General features: G+C 43.5%; 1 protein-coding gene across 1 annotated transcript in view; it reads right to left on the reverse strand.

The window, feature by feature from the left end:
- The window catches only part of SNAPC3 (small nuclear RNA activating complex polypeptide 3), a 451523-nt gene that overhangs the window by 85308 nt on the left and 345651 nt on the right, over positions 1-20564 (reverse strand). Inside the window, exon 6 of the mRNA XM_044061357.1 lies at positions 4809-4891. Coding sequence (XP_043917292.1) covers positions 4809-4891 — 83 coding nt within the window. The remainder of the gene's footprint in view (positions 1-4808; positions 4892-20564) is intronic.

The following is a 20564-nucleotide window of genomic DNA, read 5'->3' on the forward strand; positions in this document are numbered from 1 at the left end:
GCTGGAGTATTTCCTTTTATTGCAGTTGCTGCTGGGTTACTCATCTTTTTTTGGACTGCACAAACTGCTTTTTGTGAGATTAGATATACTAATACAAAAAAAATGTTTTACTTACAGTTGCTTTTTCCTTTTTATTGTCCTTAACATTAAGGATATAAAATGGGGTATATGCTTTACAGTCTACCCACAAGTTTAACAAAGGCAACAAAAGTCTCGTCTTTCTCAGTTACTTTTCACAAATATGACTGCTGCTTTATAGTCTCCTATTTATTCACTGATTTCAGTGTTTGTGGTCTTCTTCCTGTTCATCTCCATATCTCAGCTCCAGACTCTTGTTCAAGTCCAAGGTACTCCTGATTCTTCTAGTCAACTCCTGTCTTTCAAGCACTTTCTCTTGGAACACTGGAAAGCTTTATTGTCAGAAGAATGAGAAGCAGAGTTTCTTTCTGTTTGCTGTCTCTCAATAGAAAGCTGAATACAGAAGCTTGAATCTCACATGCCTGGCTCTTCACATTCCCTGATTGCTGGGATAAATTTGCTTCTCTTTTGCATGATGTGCAGTGAATAATCATTTTCCACAAACAATCTGTGGTCTCCAATTTTTAAATACTTTTCCCTTCTACATCAGTTTTGTCAAGGTCAACTCTTTCTGCTGGTATGACTGCATTTTTACTAATACTGCCTTTGGCTGCTTTGTCATTGCCATATCTGGAGCATAAACTCTATCTGCCCATTCAGTTAACAAAGCCAGCTGTGGAATATCAATTCAACTGCTTGTTTGTGCTTTCATAACATTAATCCAATCTGTTCCATTCAGTATCTCTGGTACAGCAGAAAATCTCAGATTTTCTCTGCTCGCTCTCTCTCTTCTAATTCTACATTTTTTCTGAAACAGCTCCTCTTGAGAAATCTCATATTCAGCCAGACTTTTCTTCATTTCACCCACTGACTTTGTAGTTTCATCAGTTTATCTGATTAGCCAGCTAAAGGTTCTTCGATTTTTCCCAGCCTGTTATTTGATTTGATATACTCATTCAATGCTTCATTTATTTTAATTACCTTTGAGTACATTTGATTTATTTTTTCCTCTAAATTACTGGAAGCAATCTTTTACCAAAGCTGAAACTTGAACTGCTTTTTGCTTAACTGCTTCAGGATTCTTTCCAGCCAGTCTTTTCTCTTCACCTTTTCTGGATGATTTTCTTTTAGGTTCTCTAAACTGCTTCCTTTCTGGTATTCAGGCAGTGCACTTACTTAGCCATTAACTGAATTTTGCTTAAGCTGACACTATATTTCTCAATTTCTTTTTTTCTTTCACACTGGGAGAATTGAAATTAAGCTGTTGATCAATGTGCAGCTATCTTGGAAGTCCTCGAGTATAACGATTTTTTTGGGAAAAAATGAAGGATTAAAATTAGCAAAGTCTGTACATAATGAAGAAATTCAAGAATAGCAAATTCATATTTTGTTACAGAAAAAGAACACAAACACACAAAGGAAAAAATGATGATGACATTTTTAGGGCAAAAGCATGGAAACTTTAAATGATAAGCATTCTTTTTTATAGCATGCCTAATATTAAGAAATTAGTTGTTGTTGTTTGTCTTTTCGGTTTTTCCCGGTTAGGGGTCACCACAGTGGAACTCCAGTCCGCTAATGATTGGCAGTTGATTTTTATGGTGCCGAGTTGCCAGCCCGACGCCCAACCTTCAGCGAAGGCATGCTCATTCACGCATGTCTTTCAGAGGCCACTCGACCGCGGGGAGGACATGCAGACTCCACACAGAAGGCACTCCAGCCGAAAATCGAACAGGAGAACCTCTTGCTGTGAGGCAACAGCGCTACCACTGTACCACTGCGGATTCCTAATATTAAGGTCAAGATTTTTATGGAGGTTATTAATTGGCAAATTACCCATTAAAGGGCACATGTTCTAGAAAACCCATGAAAGGTTCTGTTTTGCATGTTATGAGACTGAAGCATCTAAGCACATATTTTTGAATGTGAAAGACTTAAAAGGTTGTGGGATGAAATTATTCAAAAGAAAATTTTATACAACATTCAAATGTAGATATGGATTATGGTTGTATTTTTTATATAGATAAAAACAGTCTGAATAAAGTGGACAAGTATATGTTCAGGAATGAAATATGGAAAGTCACAACTGAAATGTTGTTGAAGAAAATATGCAGACATAAATAAGGCTATGGCAAAAATGTGCATGGTGGGGTGGAATGATTATGCTGTTTGATAAAAATATTAATGCATATATATTAAGTTGTACACACACACACACACACACACACACACACACACACACACACACACACACACACACAAAGTACCCTTACTTTTTTCGCTAGGTGCTGTGGGATCTTTTACATCTACATGCATTACCACCAGCCTTGGTTTAACATCTCATCTGAAGGATGGCATACTCAGGAATGCAGCACCCACTTAAGCTGCACTACAATGTCAGTAAAGGAACATGAATCAAATTACTTTGCATGGGAATAGAACCTAGAGTCTTCCACTCTTCCAACATCAAATGTGCGTGCACTACCTGTTCAGCCACTAACACTGCCTTGAAAAGGCCTACTTCATGGAAAGAGCTAAGTAGTGGCAAAAGGCTAGAATCTGAGCACTGTCAACAGATACTAGGCCTTCTTCGGAAACAGAACTAAGGAGGATTACTTAGAGTTGTGACAAACACAGTTCAAATATCCCACAATACAGGACGTGGTGAAGGTAATAAAGCTAGCTCCTGATTCTCAAGTTTGAGAGTAGTCTGCAAACTGGGACAAATGCTTATTACATAGAAAGGGGGTACCTAAGGGAAGGCAAATGGTAACAACAGTTTATAGAACAAGGGAAGGCAAGTGGTACAACAGTTTACAGAATAACAGCCTACCATTAAACACTAAGCCGTATCCATTGATATTCTTTCTTCAGTCTACCTGGTCACAAAGTGCACAAAAATAAGTCTTCAGCAAAAGTCGTACTGGCCAGGTAATGGAGAACATATGAGACAGTACTGCAAGAAATCTGAGCAGCACCAAATGCTTGGAAAAGTAGGAAAAAAATAAGGCTGCTTGGAAGCCTTTACCAATTACTGAGAAACTGTTTCAAGTGGTACAAATGGATATTGTGGGGACTCTTAGTACCATAAACACCTGAAGTAAGAGATATATTTGGTGATGGTATGAGGCAGTGGCTCTGGCCTATACTAAAGCATAAATTGTGCCAAACTTTCTGTTTCAGATATTCAGCAGAATAGGCTTTCTTGGGAAAATACTGACAGAGGTGTTAATCTTACTTTGTGACTTGTTTGAGAAAGCATTATAGAGTAAAGCAAATACATTTTCCCATCTTCCTTCCTCAAACAAACTGCATGAAAGACATTATGACACAGTCTACCATTCCTTCAAGAAATCAGGTGACGGCATTCTTGGGACAGCAATATATCACAGGAACTAGGTCCTTTATTACAGTACAGTGGACACTTTTCTTATGGATACTAGTTGAAAGTAAAGACTAGACAGGGTTATTTGGACACTGGTTTTTGAGCATGCATTCCAAATGATGCAGGACTCCAGTAGACCCCCTGTACTAACCAGTGACTATTAAAGGCAAATGTTTATTGTGCAGTTAAATGCAACAAATTATGTTCTTAGGGCTGTGCTTAACCAAGTCCTTTCAAAAAGATGGGGGGGGGCATCCAGTTGTGTACCTCAGTAGTGGACTGTAGGCAAGGGAGTAATAATATATAGCACTGGAAATTACATTTTGGGAACAGTTTAGGCTCACCAAAAGCTTCAACTCCTCTGCTATTGTAGAAAACTCAGTGGTTATAAATCACATCTTTTTGAAGTGGTTACACAGAGCCAGTGGGCAAAGCATAATGTTTCTAAGATGCAGCTTGGGAATGTAGTCCAACAATATGACAATCTGGCACAGGAGAGAAGTCAGTAATTTAAACGGTCTGTTAAGGCAGGGGGCTTGGTAGAGCAACTAAAGGAAGGCACCTTTAGCCCAAGCGGTTTCTTACAGTTCTCAAGAAAAGTCACTTGAGGTCTAAAAAGGCAGGAGAAATTTAAAAAGCTGTACACAAAACTGCATTTTTTAAGTAAAGATACATGTGAAAAAAAATACAAAACACTGAAGTTGTTCTTTTAGTAAAAAATAAAGCAAATATGTAAAATGTGAAAGAAAGCTCTACAAAACTTGTACATCTTTTTCAGTAAGTCTACCAGAGATTTTTGTAAAGCAAAACTAGTTCAGACATACACCTACTAGCACAGCTTACAGCTCTTTAGATTTACTTCCTGTCAGTAGCAATCTTACCCTTGCTTGGGTTGTAAACTTCTAGTGATCTAGGCAACTTTTCTATGGAAGATGTCACCTTGATTCAAAATTTTGACCTATCAGGCAGTGAAGAGTCAGGAATCCTTTACCAAAAGCAGAAAAAGGGGAAGTATTGAAAAGAAAAGTTCTAAATTAATATTTCCTAGCAACGTCTCATTTTACTACCCTTATTTGGAGTTTTTCCAAGTGACGCGACTCTCAACTAACAGGCAGCTCTACTGCAAGAGATACTGTCAATCCTTTAAAGGGAGGAAGAGGACTGTGAATCACTGACTACTAAGTAAAATATACAACAAAAACCTCAAGCTTCCAGCACAGCCATGGACAGGAAAATCTGCTCTAACCAACAACTCAGACTGAAGGGCAGTAAATAAATTAAGAAACAAAACAACAAAAATAAGCAAGCAAATAAGCAGCACAGAAAGTGTAAAATGTGATGGTACCTGCTTAGATCTCTACACTCTGGGAATCTCATGTCATTGTAGAACACATTCTCAAAATACAGGAAAGATGACTTGTAAAGATCCTAGAGGAAAAAGATGTATATAAACGTAAATAAATATAACAATGCATATCACAATCATAAGTTTAATTTAATCAAATTAACTACTTGAAAAAGAAGGTGCTTAAACCAGTTTATTACCTTTGGAGTACATGGTTGATTTTTCAACAACAATTTATCAAACAGTATCAGCGACACTACATATCTGGGGAATCTTAGCAAGTTCAGAATATGAAGTACCACCAAATGATGCATGACAGTAGAACTCCACGGTACAGAGGCCTTACAAACATGTGCATTAATCATCACAGCATTAAACCAGCACAAAAGGACACAGAATGGACCTCTGAATGAGGCAGGGTGAATGATTGAAAGAGAAACAGGGTAGAATGCACAGCCTAGATGGAAAGCATGACAGAAGAAGCTAAACAGTTTATAAAGTAATTTTATGCTCCTGCCCATACACAAATGAAACATGAAGCTCTTAATCTGCCATATGCTTCAAGGTGTTATGACATCCCTGTCTACGTCCAATGTTTTTTTTTTTTAATAATATATTCAGGAAAATAAAACTGAAGGCTTACTGCAGTATTTAAGTATTTAAAGTAAACTGAGGGAGTATTAGAAAATCTTCATAATTTGGAGAATGAACAAGAAAATGCTGCTCCATAACTTAAGTAAATTCAGATAGTAATTTAAGCATAAAAGCATTGGTGTGCCAGCTTTGTTGGCATATCAAGTTAAAAAAAACAGGCAACCAGAGTTCAACTAGCAACTTGAACACATACTGGGCTTGGTGTGGGGCAGAAAAACAGTAAAATGCCTTTGCCAATTTGCCTCTCCCTAGAGGTGGGTGCAGGAGTACATGCCCGGGTGTGTTTCTGTGACTGAATCTCCAGTAAAAAACAGAAATCTCACAGGAGTATTGGAATCAAGGGGGCATGTCACCTGTGGAAGGGGCTAACATGTCTTCAACACCCACTGCACACTGAACCCTGGGTGCATTAATGGGTATGCTCAGTGGAATTGGGGCTGCAAACAGCAAAAAAAAAAAAATCAAACCATGCCAATAAATGCATAACTAGCAGATTTTCCTGGCCTGCTCTCATTCATTCAGGTGTGTGTTTTAGGGAGTAGCCATCTGATCATGAGAAGACCTAATAGTCAAAAACACATTGGTCTGGTATCCAAAAAGAACCAAACTCTGAGAAAAACAAGCAAAAGTGATTTCTGCCAAAAATGTACAACTCTGAATTATTTCACCACGAAACAAAGGAATATGGAATAACACCTTTAAGCCTGCTCTTTATTTCTGATATATAACAACCGTGACCCATCCCTTACAGAAAAAAAAACTTGTAGAGTTTTAAAAATGAAGGGGCTCCCCCAGGAAATCCTTAACTATGTCAGTTAAGCAATCATTATCCTTGTATCGATTAGACCAGTTGTTAAAAGGGAAAGCAGGTGGTTATAATACAGGCAAAATGAATTCATGAATGGATTCTGTCTGGTTGGTGGGTAAGCCAAGGCACTGAAGGCATAAGCTCTAAAAGGGGCTTATCTGTCTTACTGCAAACATTTCAGACATGGTCCAATTAAGAAGAGCAGATGAGCATGCACAAGATGACACGATGACTATGTCCTCTGCAGGGAGAGTAGTTTAAGTTGAAAAAATACCATTTTTTTTCTTTAGTATGCTGGCAACCAGTCACTGAAATTCTCTTAACACCCCCTTGTTAGATTTTGTTTTCATGAGAATGCTCATTTATCTCAATGAGGAAGAACACATCTCTCAAGGGGTTATACTGCAGAACCATGGCAATAAAGTACGGAAAGAATGGGATCGCTACTGTATGAATACCTGTTGGGTAGAAATCAGCAAGTTCAGACTGCAAAAATATGTTTTACTCCATCATGATTGCTGCCCACTTGTGGAAAGGTTTTGGCCCCGACTGTGACGTTAATCACCAGAGTGCAGTGAAAAACCATGATAATCAAGAAGAACAAGAGGGAATGATGGGTTGGGTTGTAGTCACTTTTCCCAACTACTGCTGAAGATCAGAGGTAGCAGTAATGTCACTGAAGGTGGAGGAGAGGGTAGGCAGGCACCCATGCATTCATTTCATGATATACATAACCTCTGGGTAGTAACCAGAAGAGAATGGAGCTGAGGTTCCTTCCTGCATGCAATGTACATTGGCTCTATGGAGCCTTCGGCTGGTAACAGCAGCTCTATTTCATGCTTCAAGGATCACTTACCCTGGGCCTTGCATTAAACATAAAGTCAGCCATATTTGTTAAATTCCAAAGAAGTCTCTGCCCTCATAAGCACACCAAGGGGTCATCTCATCAGGTATGCGTGTATGGCTCAGTTGAGACTAAAGTAATGAAGAACTGTGAAGCAAAGTGGAATAGAGAAGATGCAGCTCATCAAATATGACTAGAGCCACTGGTCAAGGACTCCTAATACTTCAGGAGAAGGTCTGCCAAGCAGGTTAAGAAATACCAAGACTAAAAACAAGAAGTTATGTACTCACCATAACGTTCGATGTATGTAGTCCATTTCGCCTCACATTCTTACCTGTGGGTTCGGAGCCGAATATCGTCTCCGACTCGGCCGATTATACTAGCTCGAAGTCTTTCATTGGCTGGGTTAAGCAGGTATCCCATGGTGCACTGCTCCATATCCCCAGATCTAGTTTGCGGCGAAACTCATTTGTACTCCATGCACACATCACATCCATGTAAAGAATAAGCTAAGCAAGGGAACTCTGCAGATGACAACCTAACCTCCAAATCCTCCTGGCAGGGGGAAGGTGGGAGGGTAAGTAAGAATGTGAGGCGAGATGGACTACATACATCGAATGTTATGGTGAGTACATAACTTCTTGATGTTATGTAGTCCTATTTCGCCTACATTCTTACCCGTGGGACAGCGTCCCTAGCACCTACATCCTGGGTGGCTCATAGGAAAATACTCCTGAGAACTGTGGAGCCAAAGGAAGACCTGCCCCAGGAGACCACGTCCAATTTGTAATGAGAAACAAATGTGTGAGGAGAAGCCCAAGTAGCTGCAGCACATATATCATCCATTGACAATCTGGCTTGATAGGCTGTGGATGTGGAAACAGCCCGAGTAGAGTGAGCCTTGACCGGAAATGGCAGATCTTTACCTCCTGCTTGATAGATGAAAGAGATACAACTAGATATCCATCTAGACAGTGTGACCCTGGATACTGGGGAACCCATTCGGTTTTCGGAAAAAGAAACAAAAAGTTGGTCCGACTTCCAGATATCTTTTGTTCGGTGTAGATAGAAGTGTAATTGTCTATGTACATCCAACTGGTGAAATCTAAATTCTGCCTTGTTGGAAAAGTGGGGAAAGAAAACAGGCAGCTCAATGGACTGATTTAGGTTAGACACAGAAGCCACTTTAGGAAGGAACGAGGGGTATGGTCTGAGAGAGACCCTGTCCTTATGGAAGACTAAATATGGGGGTTTGACTGAGAGTGCTTGAATTTCTGAAACTCGCCTTGCTGAAGTGATTGCTGTTAAGAAGGCTGTTTTCCAGGTCAAGAATTTCAACTCACAGGTAGCTGCAGGCTCAAAAGGTGGTAAAGTAAGGGCTTGTAGAACAAAATTGAGATCCCAGGGCATGATAGGTTCGGACACCGGTGGACGGAGCAATAGAGTACCTTTCAGGAACGTCTTGCATAGTCTATGCGCCATGAGACTAGGCTCATTCGCTACGTGGAAATTAGAGATCGCTGCCAGTTGAACTTTGATGGTGGCTGTTGCGGAACCCTGATGGAAAAGCATGGACAAAAACTCCAGAACTGAAGCTATTGGAGCTGTGTAAGGATCAATGCCTCTGGTATGTGCCCAGATAGAAAACCTTTTCCATTTACTAGAATAAATTTTTCTAGTGGATGGTTTATGAGAGAACAATAATATATGAACCACTTCTGGTGAAAAATTATGAAGTCTGACTAACGATGGACGTGGAGTAGCCTGGCTGTCAACCGGAGGGTCATCAGGGAGGGGTGGAACTGTCACAACATGTCTGTCAGTAAATCTGTTTGAGGATCCAGAGTCCAAGGAATGTCCACAGTGAATTGCTGAAGAAAGGGGAACCAAACTTGGCGAGGCCAGTGTGGGGTAATCAGAATCATTCTGCCTCCCAAGGATTGCGCTTTCTGTACACCTTTGACAGCAAGGGAAACGGAGGGAAAGCATAAAGCAGACTTGGAGGGCCAATCGTGAACCAGAGCGTCCCTGGGTGACTCCCCCTGTGGGGGGGATCAGCGTGAAGTAGTTGCTGCATTTCGCATTGAGGGGGCTGGCAAAAAGGTCGCAGCAAGGCTGACCCCATCTGCTGAAGATTTGCTCTGCAACCAGGTGATTCAGGGACCACTTGTAAGGCATCAGGATAGCTCTGCTTAGTCTGTCCGCAATCACATTGGACATCCCCGGAATGTGCGTTGCCACCAAATCCAGTGTCTGTCAGCCTGGGATGACATGCTCGACAAGCCACGTTGCTTCACTAGGGACGGCTTTCACCTGTTACCCCTGGGCTTTCGGATATTGGCAAAGGCTCTTGCCACCTCTATAGTGCCGTTTTTAGGCAAGGCTCAAAAGTCAAACCCACCTCCATAGACAGCACAAGGAACAAGAAACTAAGGGTAATGCTGCTAAACGCCAGAAGTCTTAACCTCAAGATGCACGCACTCGAAGCTCTCCTCAGTATGGAGAACATTGATATCTGTGCAGTGACAGAAACCTGGTTCAAGGCTCCAGAGAGCACCCCACCACTACCAGGTTATACCTCATATCATGCTTTTCGGCCCCAAAACCCGGACCGAACCACAAAAGGAGGGGGAGTTTCCATATTTATCAAGGATATCCACACCTCCAGGTTAGTGGCATTGCACGAAGTATCAGAGACCATCCATGTGCAACTGACAGTGGGCAAGACTGCTTTTCAGTTTATAGCATCCTACAGACCACCCTCTCAAAGTCAGGAATCCCACTCGGCTTTCCTAAAAACATTGGAGAACATGAAGATCTCTCCGAACACCATTATATTGGGTGACTTCAACTACCCAAACATAGACTGGGAGCATTACTCAAGCCCCAGCACCTTAGCCCAAAGGTTCCTGGAATTTAGTCACCACTCCCACAAGAGGGGAAAACATACTAGACCTGATCATTACCAACATGGGGACTCTATGCTCCATACCAGAAGTATATCCCTCATTGGTAAGATCAGACCATAAATTAATTTCACTGGATATCCACATTCTGACCCCACCCCCAGCCCAGAAAACCACAGTGAAAAACTTCTCAAAAGCGAACTTCACACTTCTCTAAACCGAAGTGGAATCCTTCAAGGCCCCAGGGCCAGTGGAAACTACGGCCCAAACTGCAGAATCCTATATAAACGCATTCTACGGACATCTCCAGGAATGCATGGATCATGCTATCCCAAACAAAATCAAGACCCAATCATCCAAAGGGAGGCGTCCAGTCTGGTGGACCCCAGCCATAAATAAACTGTACAACAGAAGGAGGAAGCTACTACATGATAGAGCAAAATCCCTAAAAGGGAAGGCATCTCTGATCAGTACTAGCAAAAAATTACGATCCCTCATAAAATCCTCCAAGGCCAGCTTCGGGAGAAAAATTGCACAGGACACTAAAGACAATCATAAGGCTTTTTTCAGTTATGTTAGGAACCTGGGATGCAACTCCTAGACTTGTTCTGAGTTGATTCTAAACAAAAAATACACTGAACCCACAGACATCGCCAATATCCTGGCAGACAGGTTCACTGCAAACTCCCCCCCCCCCCAAAAAAGAGCAAGTATCTATCCCGGCAGAGTGCAGCCTCGCAAACATCTCTGATGCTCAGGTGAAGGCCGCCTCTCCAAAGCAAAAAACACTGCTTCCATGGGACCAGATGGCGTCCCGGGTTGCGTCCTACATGAACTCCAAGAAGAACTAATCCCTCATGTAAAACTGCTGTACAATCTCAGCCTCACTACAGGATATGTGCCCAAAGAATGGAGTACAGCAACAGTGGTCCCACTCCACAAAGGTGGCGCCTCTACAGACCCTGGAAACTATCGCCCCATAAGCCTGACTAGCCTAGTCTGCAAGGCTATGGAGAGGATCATCATGGAACTCATAAACAAAGACATTGGGGACCTATAGACACTAGATCCTACCCAATTTGGCTTCGTCAAGGGAAGATCCTGCCTTTTGAACCTGGTCGACTTCTTCGAAACATTCACCAAGGCCATAGATGAAGGGAAGGTAGTCCACACAGCCTATCTGGACCTCGCAAAGGCATTTGACACAATACCCCACTCGGGCATCATAGATAAGCTATTCAGCCTAAATATAAACCCCTATGTCACAAGATGGGTCGCAAACTGGCTCAAAGACAGAACCCACAGAGTCAGAGTTGCTGGAGCCATGTCGGACTCGAAACCGGTCACAAGTGGCGTCCCACAAGGTTCTGTCCTGGGACCTCTCTTGTTCTGTATTTACTTTTCTGAAGTACAGGCCAACGTGGGATGACTGCAAACTGGGCGCCATAATTGACTCTCCAGCTGACACAAACATCCTTCAAAAAGGTCTCGCAGAGACTGATAACTGGTGCCAGAGACATGGTCTAAAGCTAAATGCCAAAAAGTGTATAGTCATACCCTTTGGCAAAAACAATGTGCCCACAAATTACCACATAGGTGGTAACCCATTAAGTACAGAGAAAGTAATTAGGGATCTGGGGACCCAAGTTGACAGCAATCTCTCCTTTGACAACCACATTGCCAAAGTGGTTAGAAAGACCTTCTACATAGCCCACCTCATCATGAAAGGATTCACATCTAGATCAAGAGAGGTAATCGTGCCCCTTTATTCATCCCTCATCAGGCCCATCATAGAATACAATGCCCCCTTTGGGATGTACCTTACCCGAAACCTGCAGCAATTAGAAAGACCCCAAAAGTACCTCACCGGGAGGATCAAGGGACTCAAACAGATGCCATATGCTGCTCGGTTAAAAAAACTCCAGCTCTACTCAGTTGCATACCACCTACTTCGAGGCGATCTATGCCTGACATATAAAGCTATGTCCAACCCAGAATTAATGGACATGCTCCACCTCAGTAAATCTAAATCCCTTAGAGCCACACGCTCGAGGGACTCGAACCTCAGCACAGAAATAAATAGAACATGCTGGAGGGACAGATTCATAACCCAGAGGCTCCCTTCGCTCTGGAATAGAATTCCAATTCATGTTAGGCAGAGCACCTCACCGACTCTCTTCAAGAAGAATCTTGATGAGTGGATGGGGGATCGTAGGTTTGTCCCGGGGATTACTTCCGTGTCACTATTAGACAGAGGCACAGTAAACTAAACTTTAAAAAGGGCACAGTATACTCAAATCAAGGGGTGACGTAAGCCAAACACAATCGGGCTAGGCTTATAAATGCCCCAGGGCAGATAGCCTAGTATGAACCTATGAACCTATGAACCAGAAATAGTTGGGAAGTTACTGCCCAATGCCACACTTGCATGGCCTCTCTGCACAGAGGATAAGACCTGATTCCCCCTTGCTTGTTCAGATACCACACTACTGACATGGTGTCTGAGTGTATCACAATCGTCCCTAGAGGAAGAACATTCTGAAGTGCCTGCAACGCAAGAAGCACTGCTCTCATCTCTAGGACGTTTATGTGCAGATGTATCTCGTGTTCTTACCACGTGCCTTGGACTGTCCTGCCAAGCTAATGCCCCCCCACCCCATCTAGGAGGCTTCCGTGGTCACCGTGGCAACCGGGATGGGTGGAACGAAGGGCTTTCCCCCATCCAAATTGTTGGTGCACAGCCACCAACCGAGGTCCTGCTTGCAACTTTCCATGAGTAAGATGCGATGAGACAGTGGAAGTCTTTGGAATGACCAGTGAACAAAGAGGAGCCATTGGAGAATTCTTATGTGTAATCTCGCTAGGGGGACCAACATGATTGCTGCTGCCATGGTCCCTAGGAGCTGGAGAACCCATCTTGCCTTCGCTTGTCTCAGGGGCATCAGCACGTGTATCTGTTGTTGCAGTACTCTGATCCTTTCTTGTGGTAAAAATGCTCGCATTCGAATGGTGTCTAATTCTGCTCCTATAAAGGTGACACGCTGTGTGGGCAATAAGGCAGATTTTTTTCCAATTTATTGTTATAGCTAACTGGTGACATAGATTGATGGTAGCGTCCCTGGTTTGAACTAGTTGATGCCTGGTGGGAGCGTTAAGGAGCCAGTCATCCAGATACGGAAACACCTGGAATCCCTGACGTCTCAAGTGAGCCGTCACCACCGCCATACACTTGGTGAACACCCTGGGGGCTGTGGTGAGACCAAAGGGCAAGGCTCAAAACTGGAAATGACTGGCTCCCAGCCGGAAGCGTAGGTGACTCCTGGATGCTCTGTCCATCATTACATGGTAGTAAGCATCCTTGTGGTCGATGGAGCACATCCATACCTCCTCTCCCAACAATGGGAGAATCGATTGTAGTGTGACCATACGGAACTTGGACTTATGTACGTAATTGTTCAGTTGGCTGAGATCTAGTATGGGTCTCAGGTCCCCTGTTCTTTTCGGCACCAAAAAGAATCTTGAGTAAGTCCCTAATCCGATTTGGTCTGAGGGGACACGCTGGATGGCTCCTTTTTCTAGCAGCAGTGAGACCTCTGAGGCTGCTTGATCCCTTTGACTGGGTGGTACATCTGGGATTCTTCTGACTGGCGGGGATTCTGATGAGAATGGAATGAGATAACCTCTGGAAACTATCCATAATACCCATCAGTGCTGGGTAATGCTTTCCCAGGCTTCTGGATATAAGGAACGAGAGTATGGAGAGCCACGAAAAGATTTGCGGTCTACCGAATTGCGGGGAGCCCCTCTGCCTCTGGGGCGATGTCTCCCTGAATAACCCCCCCCTCCCCTGCCTCTGGAGGGGTGTTCACCTTGTGCGGCAGGGAAAAGCCTCTGTGATTTCTTGAACCCCCCCCTTGGGATAAGGCCTAGAAGGAAGGGAAAAACGTACCCCTACGGCAGACAGGGTCTTTCCCTCTTGCTCGCACCTGGTGAGGGTGTCTTTCACTTTGGTCCCAAACAAGGAGGAACCATCAAAGGGGGCGTCGGTGAAGGAAGACTTGAAGGCCTCTGCAAAGTGACACAGGCGCAGCCAGGCTTGCCTTCTAAGGGTGACCCCTGAGCTTGCTGCCCTACTGGCTCCCTCGGCTGCATACGAAATGAGCCGCATGGATGAATTAACAATGGAGTTGAGGGTACAGACCTGGGCGTTAACCATCTGAGCCACCGCCTCAGGTACGTTACCCGCAAGAGTACCTCCTAACTCTTTGAGATCTCTCTGGAGCCGAGTGAAATGAGACAAGTAATTCAGCGACCGTAATGTGAAGGTTGCTGACGAGAGGGTACGCTTCCTGTACTGATCCATGGTCCTAGACTCCTTGTTAGGAGGATGGACGGATGAAAAAGACTCTGCTACTTCCTTCTGGGTGGCTGCCGCCACCACCATGGCATCTACAGGGACTCCTTTAGATAGAAACTCTTTGCCCTGGGGGGAGGGGGGCAGAAAGAAACTTGTTGGGACGCCTGGGCACGGGCTCCACAGAATCGGGGTTCTCCCACACCCTTCGACAAATGAGGTCAAGGAGTTCGAAGGGTGGCAACACCCAGGAGGTGGAGGGCTGAGTACCAAAAGCCTTAAGGAATACTGACTCCTCCTCGGAAGGGGCTTTGGAAGGCCAGTCACCTCTTTGTTTCAGTATCTCCAGGATACTGGAGAAGGAAACATCATCAGAGGATGACTTGAGGGACCCCTCCGATTCCTCAAGGTCACTATCAGAGGTGAGGGACTCATCTTGGGAATCTATGTGCTTCCTCTTGCATGTTTTCTTTCTGGGAGGCTCCTCAGGTACGAACTCTGAGGGACCCTCAGAAATTTGGGGACCACTCATGTGGGTATCCCTAGGCCCTGGTGCTTCACTGTCCATAGATGGATGGTGATCAGAAGCTCTCACCGGAGTGGAGGGGAACAGAGCGACCGCCCCACCTGATGTAGCTGACGATCTGGCCAACGCGGTTCGTACAGACTCGAAGGCCGCCCCCCCCGAATCAGAGGAGCAGCCAGTCTCCGAGGCCATGACGGGGGTCGGAGTTCCCCGAGCCGATGCACCGAGAGGGAGGCTCGGAGCCGAAGTAAGCCCCGAGATGTCCCCCTCGGGACCGACCGAAGAATCCCAAGTCATGAACCCCGAGGATGGAGCCGACTGGGTAGGAGCCGATGCCGGCACCGATGGAGCCAAATGGGGCATCGAAGCCGGCCTACAGACATCAAGCGACGCCGAACACTCCGGCTCCAAAGACAGAGATGCGCTCGGAGGAGGAATGATCGAAGACGGGATCGGGACGGGCTCCGGAGCCGACTGGATCGGAGCTGAAAACAATTTTGCCAAAACTGGTGACTGGAGGAGCCTCTGAACCACCCTATCCACATCCATATACGAAAGGATCCTGGAGGATTTGGAGGACAGGGATGGAGAATGCGATCTAGTCTCAGGAGAAGCTGGTCTGAGACTGGGCGATCCGCTCCTAGCAGGTTCCAATACAATTGGAGCCGACGCCAGTTCCATCAATACCGATCCTTCCTGCGGCCCCGAGGACAGTGGAGCCGAGGAGGTCGATGCAGTTTTAGATATCTTCTCCGGGGGCTCCGATGAAGCTGACGGAGCCGGAGATCTCTTCTTTGACTTGCCAGATTTAGACTTACCGCTAGAAGTAGAACCCATAGCCTCTTCAAAAGAGGGATTTAAAAGTCCCTTTAAGATTAGCTTATTCTTTCTCTCTTGGAGAACGTTTATTCTTTTTCTCTTGGAGAACTCTTGGGCTAAACGCATGACAATAACTGCATGATTCCTGCAGATGGATGGCTCCTAAGCAGTAGACACAAATAGAATGCCCATCGGTAATGGACATTTTATACCCACATTTCGAGCACTTTTTAAAACCGGAAGGTTTGTGCTCCTTGGTATCCTTAGACATATTAACTACTGCGCTCACAACGCAAAACCAAGACTTTCACAAATACAGGCGTTCACTCTAAAAGGCAGGAATGACTCTAGCAGTAACCAGCACTAAACAGTGATCAAACCACACCAAAAACTAGCACACACTTAAAAAAGGGATAGCAAACCACAAGGAAGGGTAGCCGAAACCTCTAACCTAAACGGTTTGGACCTACTGACACAGAAGGCACAGAGGCGAACTAGGCCCTCTAACTGAAACGGGCCTAGCCCGAGGGAACAGTAAGAGGGATACCACACAACAATCACACAATCACATTCCTAAACTAGACAACTTTTAGACAATTTGAGACACACTAGACAAATAGCTATGAAAATAGCTTTTTATATGAATCAAAACTTTTCTTAGTCAAGAAAAAGAGGGTACTTAGCCATAGCGAAGCGAGACCACGTCCAAGCTACACGAGCGGCAAACGAGATCTGGGGATATGGAGCAGTGCACCATGGGATACCTGCTTAGCCCAGCCAATGAAAAACTTCGAGCTAGTATAATCGGCCGGGTTGGAGCCAATATTCGGCTCCGAACCCACGGGTAAGAATGTAGGCGAGATAGGACTACATAACATCTACTGTTCACTTCACTGAAATAACCAGAAGGTGAAACATTAGGAAAGATTACAGGATCCCAGAATAAGAAAGGGAGAGAATGTAATGAATAAATCATCTAGCATAACAGGAAGTGAAAGAACTACTGAAAGTACAAAGGCTGAACATGTTAATGTACAGGAATATGAATTCCTACATGAAGCTTCTTTGTTTCTGGCTCATCTCTTACAGTACTATTCTACAATATTCTGCTAAGTAGTCAAGCTTACAAATGTGGGTCTCTGCACCTGGAATGAACTACTGGTCCTACTCTTGCATCACAAGAAAAGAATGCAAGAAATAGTGTTAGAGAGACAAAGGTCTCTACATGGGCTCTCTGTCAGAAGTGCAATCAGAGATGGCCTTAGCAACTGGAAGGCCCAAGCTGAACCTTTTTGGTGGTGCCCCCATCTACCACCCCAAACCATTTCCACCTTCTGGCCTCCAGGATTTAAGATTATTTCAAATTAGGTATTAGAAATACATGACATTACAGTAAGTTAAAAACAAAGAAATATCTTTATTAGCTTATATTTTGTTTAAAAATAAAAACACTAAAGCAGGCCATGCTGCTCTGAAGCAAGCTCAAATGAAACATGAAACGTGGTAAAATCTGACTCATCATAGTCCTCAACTGTTGTCTTCATGCCTAATATGCTGTGATGTCAGGATGTCCGTACAATTAAGGGAATGGGGATGTGCTTGATGGTTCTATGAGGTCTGGAGGGCCAAAAAATAACTCTTTTCTAAACTCAGTTTTACATTCTGATATCATGGTAGCTCTTTCTTCCTTCACAGGTTTCCAATCACTTCATGCACCTCTTCTGAACTACTGGAAGTCCCTTGCCTAAGTTAATTCTCGTACCTTGTTACAGTCATAAAACTGCTCAACTTCCTCAGAATGATTCATCATCTCAGGTCTGTCCTAAGAAATGGCACTGCTCACACACCACTACACTTATAACACATGTATAACTATTTCTGAATATTTTTTTTATGTACTTAATTATTGCTAAACCAGGTAAGTGGACTAATGCTGTAAGTGGACTAATGCTTGCAGATTACTTCCAACCACAGCTCATGACACAAGGGCAACTGCAAAGATTACATGCAAAGGAACATTATAGTAGCCAGTAAGCAGAATGTTTTGGCAGGTGAGAAAAAGTCAGAATGCCTTAAGAAGACGCACACAGATGTAGGGAGAACATGTAATAATCACAATTTCTTCAGCTTTCTGCAACACATTCCCCCCAAAAAACTCCTCCCCAATCCAGCCCAACCATTTTTTTTACTTTTGTCTGTCCCCCCACATGTTTTACGGGACTCAAACTGTGCAAATCTGCAGAACCTTTTAAGAGTCAAACTTTCTGCTGCTGCGTTCCCGTTTGAGCCAAGTGGAATAATTTTATATCCAACTCTGCCTCTTTCTACTTCGTATACATGCCTTTTGTTTCATTTCTTTTGGATTATTTTGCTCCTATCTGCATCAAGTGTTTCTATGTCATACCACTGACATAACATTCTGTCATATGTCTTGCTGATTAGAAGTTACCTTGCATCAGAGTATGTTCATTTTTTTTGTTTGTGCTTACTAGTGTGTCTTCATCCTGCCTGAGGCTGACTATTCCACACTAATTTTTTTATAAATATATTCATTTATAACCATTTCTATACCAATGTCAGAAAGAAAAGCAAACAGAAAGACAGTACCACCCTTAGTCTTCATATTTTACTATCTTCTTTACTGTTTTACTATCTTCTGCAACAGTAACAGTGACTGGAATAACACACAACCTTATGGTTTATCAGACTTCACAGTTTTGGGTTGAAAAACTAAAGTTATGTACTTACTTAGATCTGTGTTGTCTTCTTCCACCCATCTCACCCTGTGGATTCCCTTGGATCCAATCACATCAGATGCTGGCTTCAGCTCCAAAACTCTTCCACCTCTCCCATAATGCCCTGGAAGCCTACTACTCCTCAGATCGAGTTTGCCCCTTAAGCACATAAACCCACAATACAGAAGCGAAAACAGGCCAGATATGATACAAAATTATGAAAACGGACCACAGAGTCCCAACAAATCTTTGAGCTGGACTGTAAGACCTTCAAACAGATAAACACTAAGATGACAATTTGGATGGGGAAACAGTGAGAAAAACGGCTGAGACAGATGAAACAAAATAACCTGACTTTAGCATTATGGTAAGTTCATAGCTTTACCTGTTGTCGTCATTTTTGTCCATCTCAACCTGTGAGACAAAGTCCGAATCCCCAGCCAGTCAAAAAAGGGTAGCGCTCAGACAGAATGTTGCACAACACAGTGAACCCACTGGCAAATCTAGACCTGGACTGAATGCGTAGCTTGTAACAAAAATTATGAGTACCTGACCATGTTAACGCTGAAGAGATTTTATCCAAGGAGGCATAATTAAAGGCTATGGAAGTGGCAACTGCCTAGTGGTGTGTGCCTTAGGCTTGAAAGGAAAAGATAGGCTTTTGTTTGAGTAAACAAAGGCGATACAATCCAGATAACCATCTGGACAAGATCACCTTGCAGATTTTCTCCAATTTATATTTAGAAAAGAACCCATCACTGCAATCATAATAAATATGATTTTTGGAAATGTCTAGTTCTATCCCAGCAGAATCTGAGATAACAGTGCACATCTAGACAATGAAGAATATACTCCCTCTTTGTTACTGAAACTAGAAAAGAAGACAGGCAGCTGAACAGACTGATTCATATTAGATTCTGCTGCCACTTTGGGAAGAAAGGACGGGTTATGGTAAAAGGAAATCCAGTCTGTGCAAAAGACCAAATAAGGAGGAACACAGGAAAATGCCATAAGCCATGAAACTCTTCTAGGTGAAGTGATAGCCAACATAAAGAGCATTTTCCAAGAAAACAGCTTTAAATCAGCTGTAGCAGAAGGTTTAAAAAGAGCAGAAGTCAAAGCTTGTACAACCACGGGCAGGTCCCAGGGAAAGACTGCGTCCCTAACTGGGCATCTCATTAAAAAGGTACCTTTCAAAAAGGCTTTGGGTAATCACAGAGATGACAAAGGGATTTGTCCTTGACCAGTATAAAAGTTGGAAATGGCCACCAACTGCATCTTAATGGTGGATTAACTAGAAAGAGAATAAAGAAGTCCAGCTAAGGAATCCAGCACATCTAGGGGAGCTGAAAATGGTCTAGGCGTTTAGAAGCAGCCTATATAGGAAATCTTTTTCCATTTGCTACAGTACACTTTTCTATTGGAAGGTTCCAAGAAGTTGAAAGAATGTAAATAACTATTGGAAATGTTGGCATCTTTGGCCCATCATTAGAACTAGAAAAAACAAGCAGTTCATTTGAAGGGTTTAGGTTCAGGTGTGGTTGACCAGAAACAGGAGAAATCAGATCCGTAATCAATTCCAGTATCTAGAGCAGGTATTTTAGCTGAGATCACAGAAAGGGGAACCGTACTTGCCATGGTCAGAAGATCTGTAACGGATGACTTTCTATAGGAACTTTGGCATCAGAGGTGCAGGGGAAAGGTGTGCAGGAGCCAAGCATGCAGAACAGCATCCCTTAGTGTCGACCTCTGTGTAGGGACCAGGGCAAAATAGCTGTTATGTTTAAACAAGTAGCAAAAAAGGTCACATCAAGGCTGGCCTCAGGGGCAGAAGATCTGGCCCTGGGAAGGATTGAAGAACCACTCGTGAGCATCAGAATGTTCATGCTGAGACTGTATGACAGTTTGTTCATCCTTTCAATGATGTATGTTGCTATCATAAAGCACTGAAAGTACACTACCCATTATCAAGTCCTCATGGCCTCCTGACACAGGGGTCAGGATAGGGTTCCTCCTTATTCGTTTATTTACCAGACCATTGACATACTGTTGATTTGTATAGCTATTACACTACTGGAGAGAGAGTCCTGAAAGGCCTGTAACATGAGGA

This window comes from Protopterus annectens, chromosome 2.part0 (genome assembly GCF_019279795.1).
Source record: "Protopterus annectens isolate FY-2018-M chromosome 2.part0, PAN1.0, whole genome shotgun sequence".
NCBI lineage: Eukaryota > Metazoa > Chordata > Ceratodontiformes > Protopteridae > Protopterus > Protopterus annectens.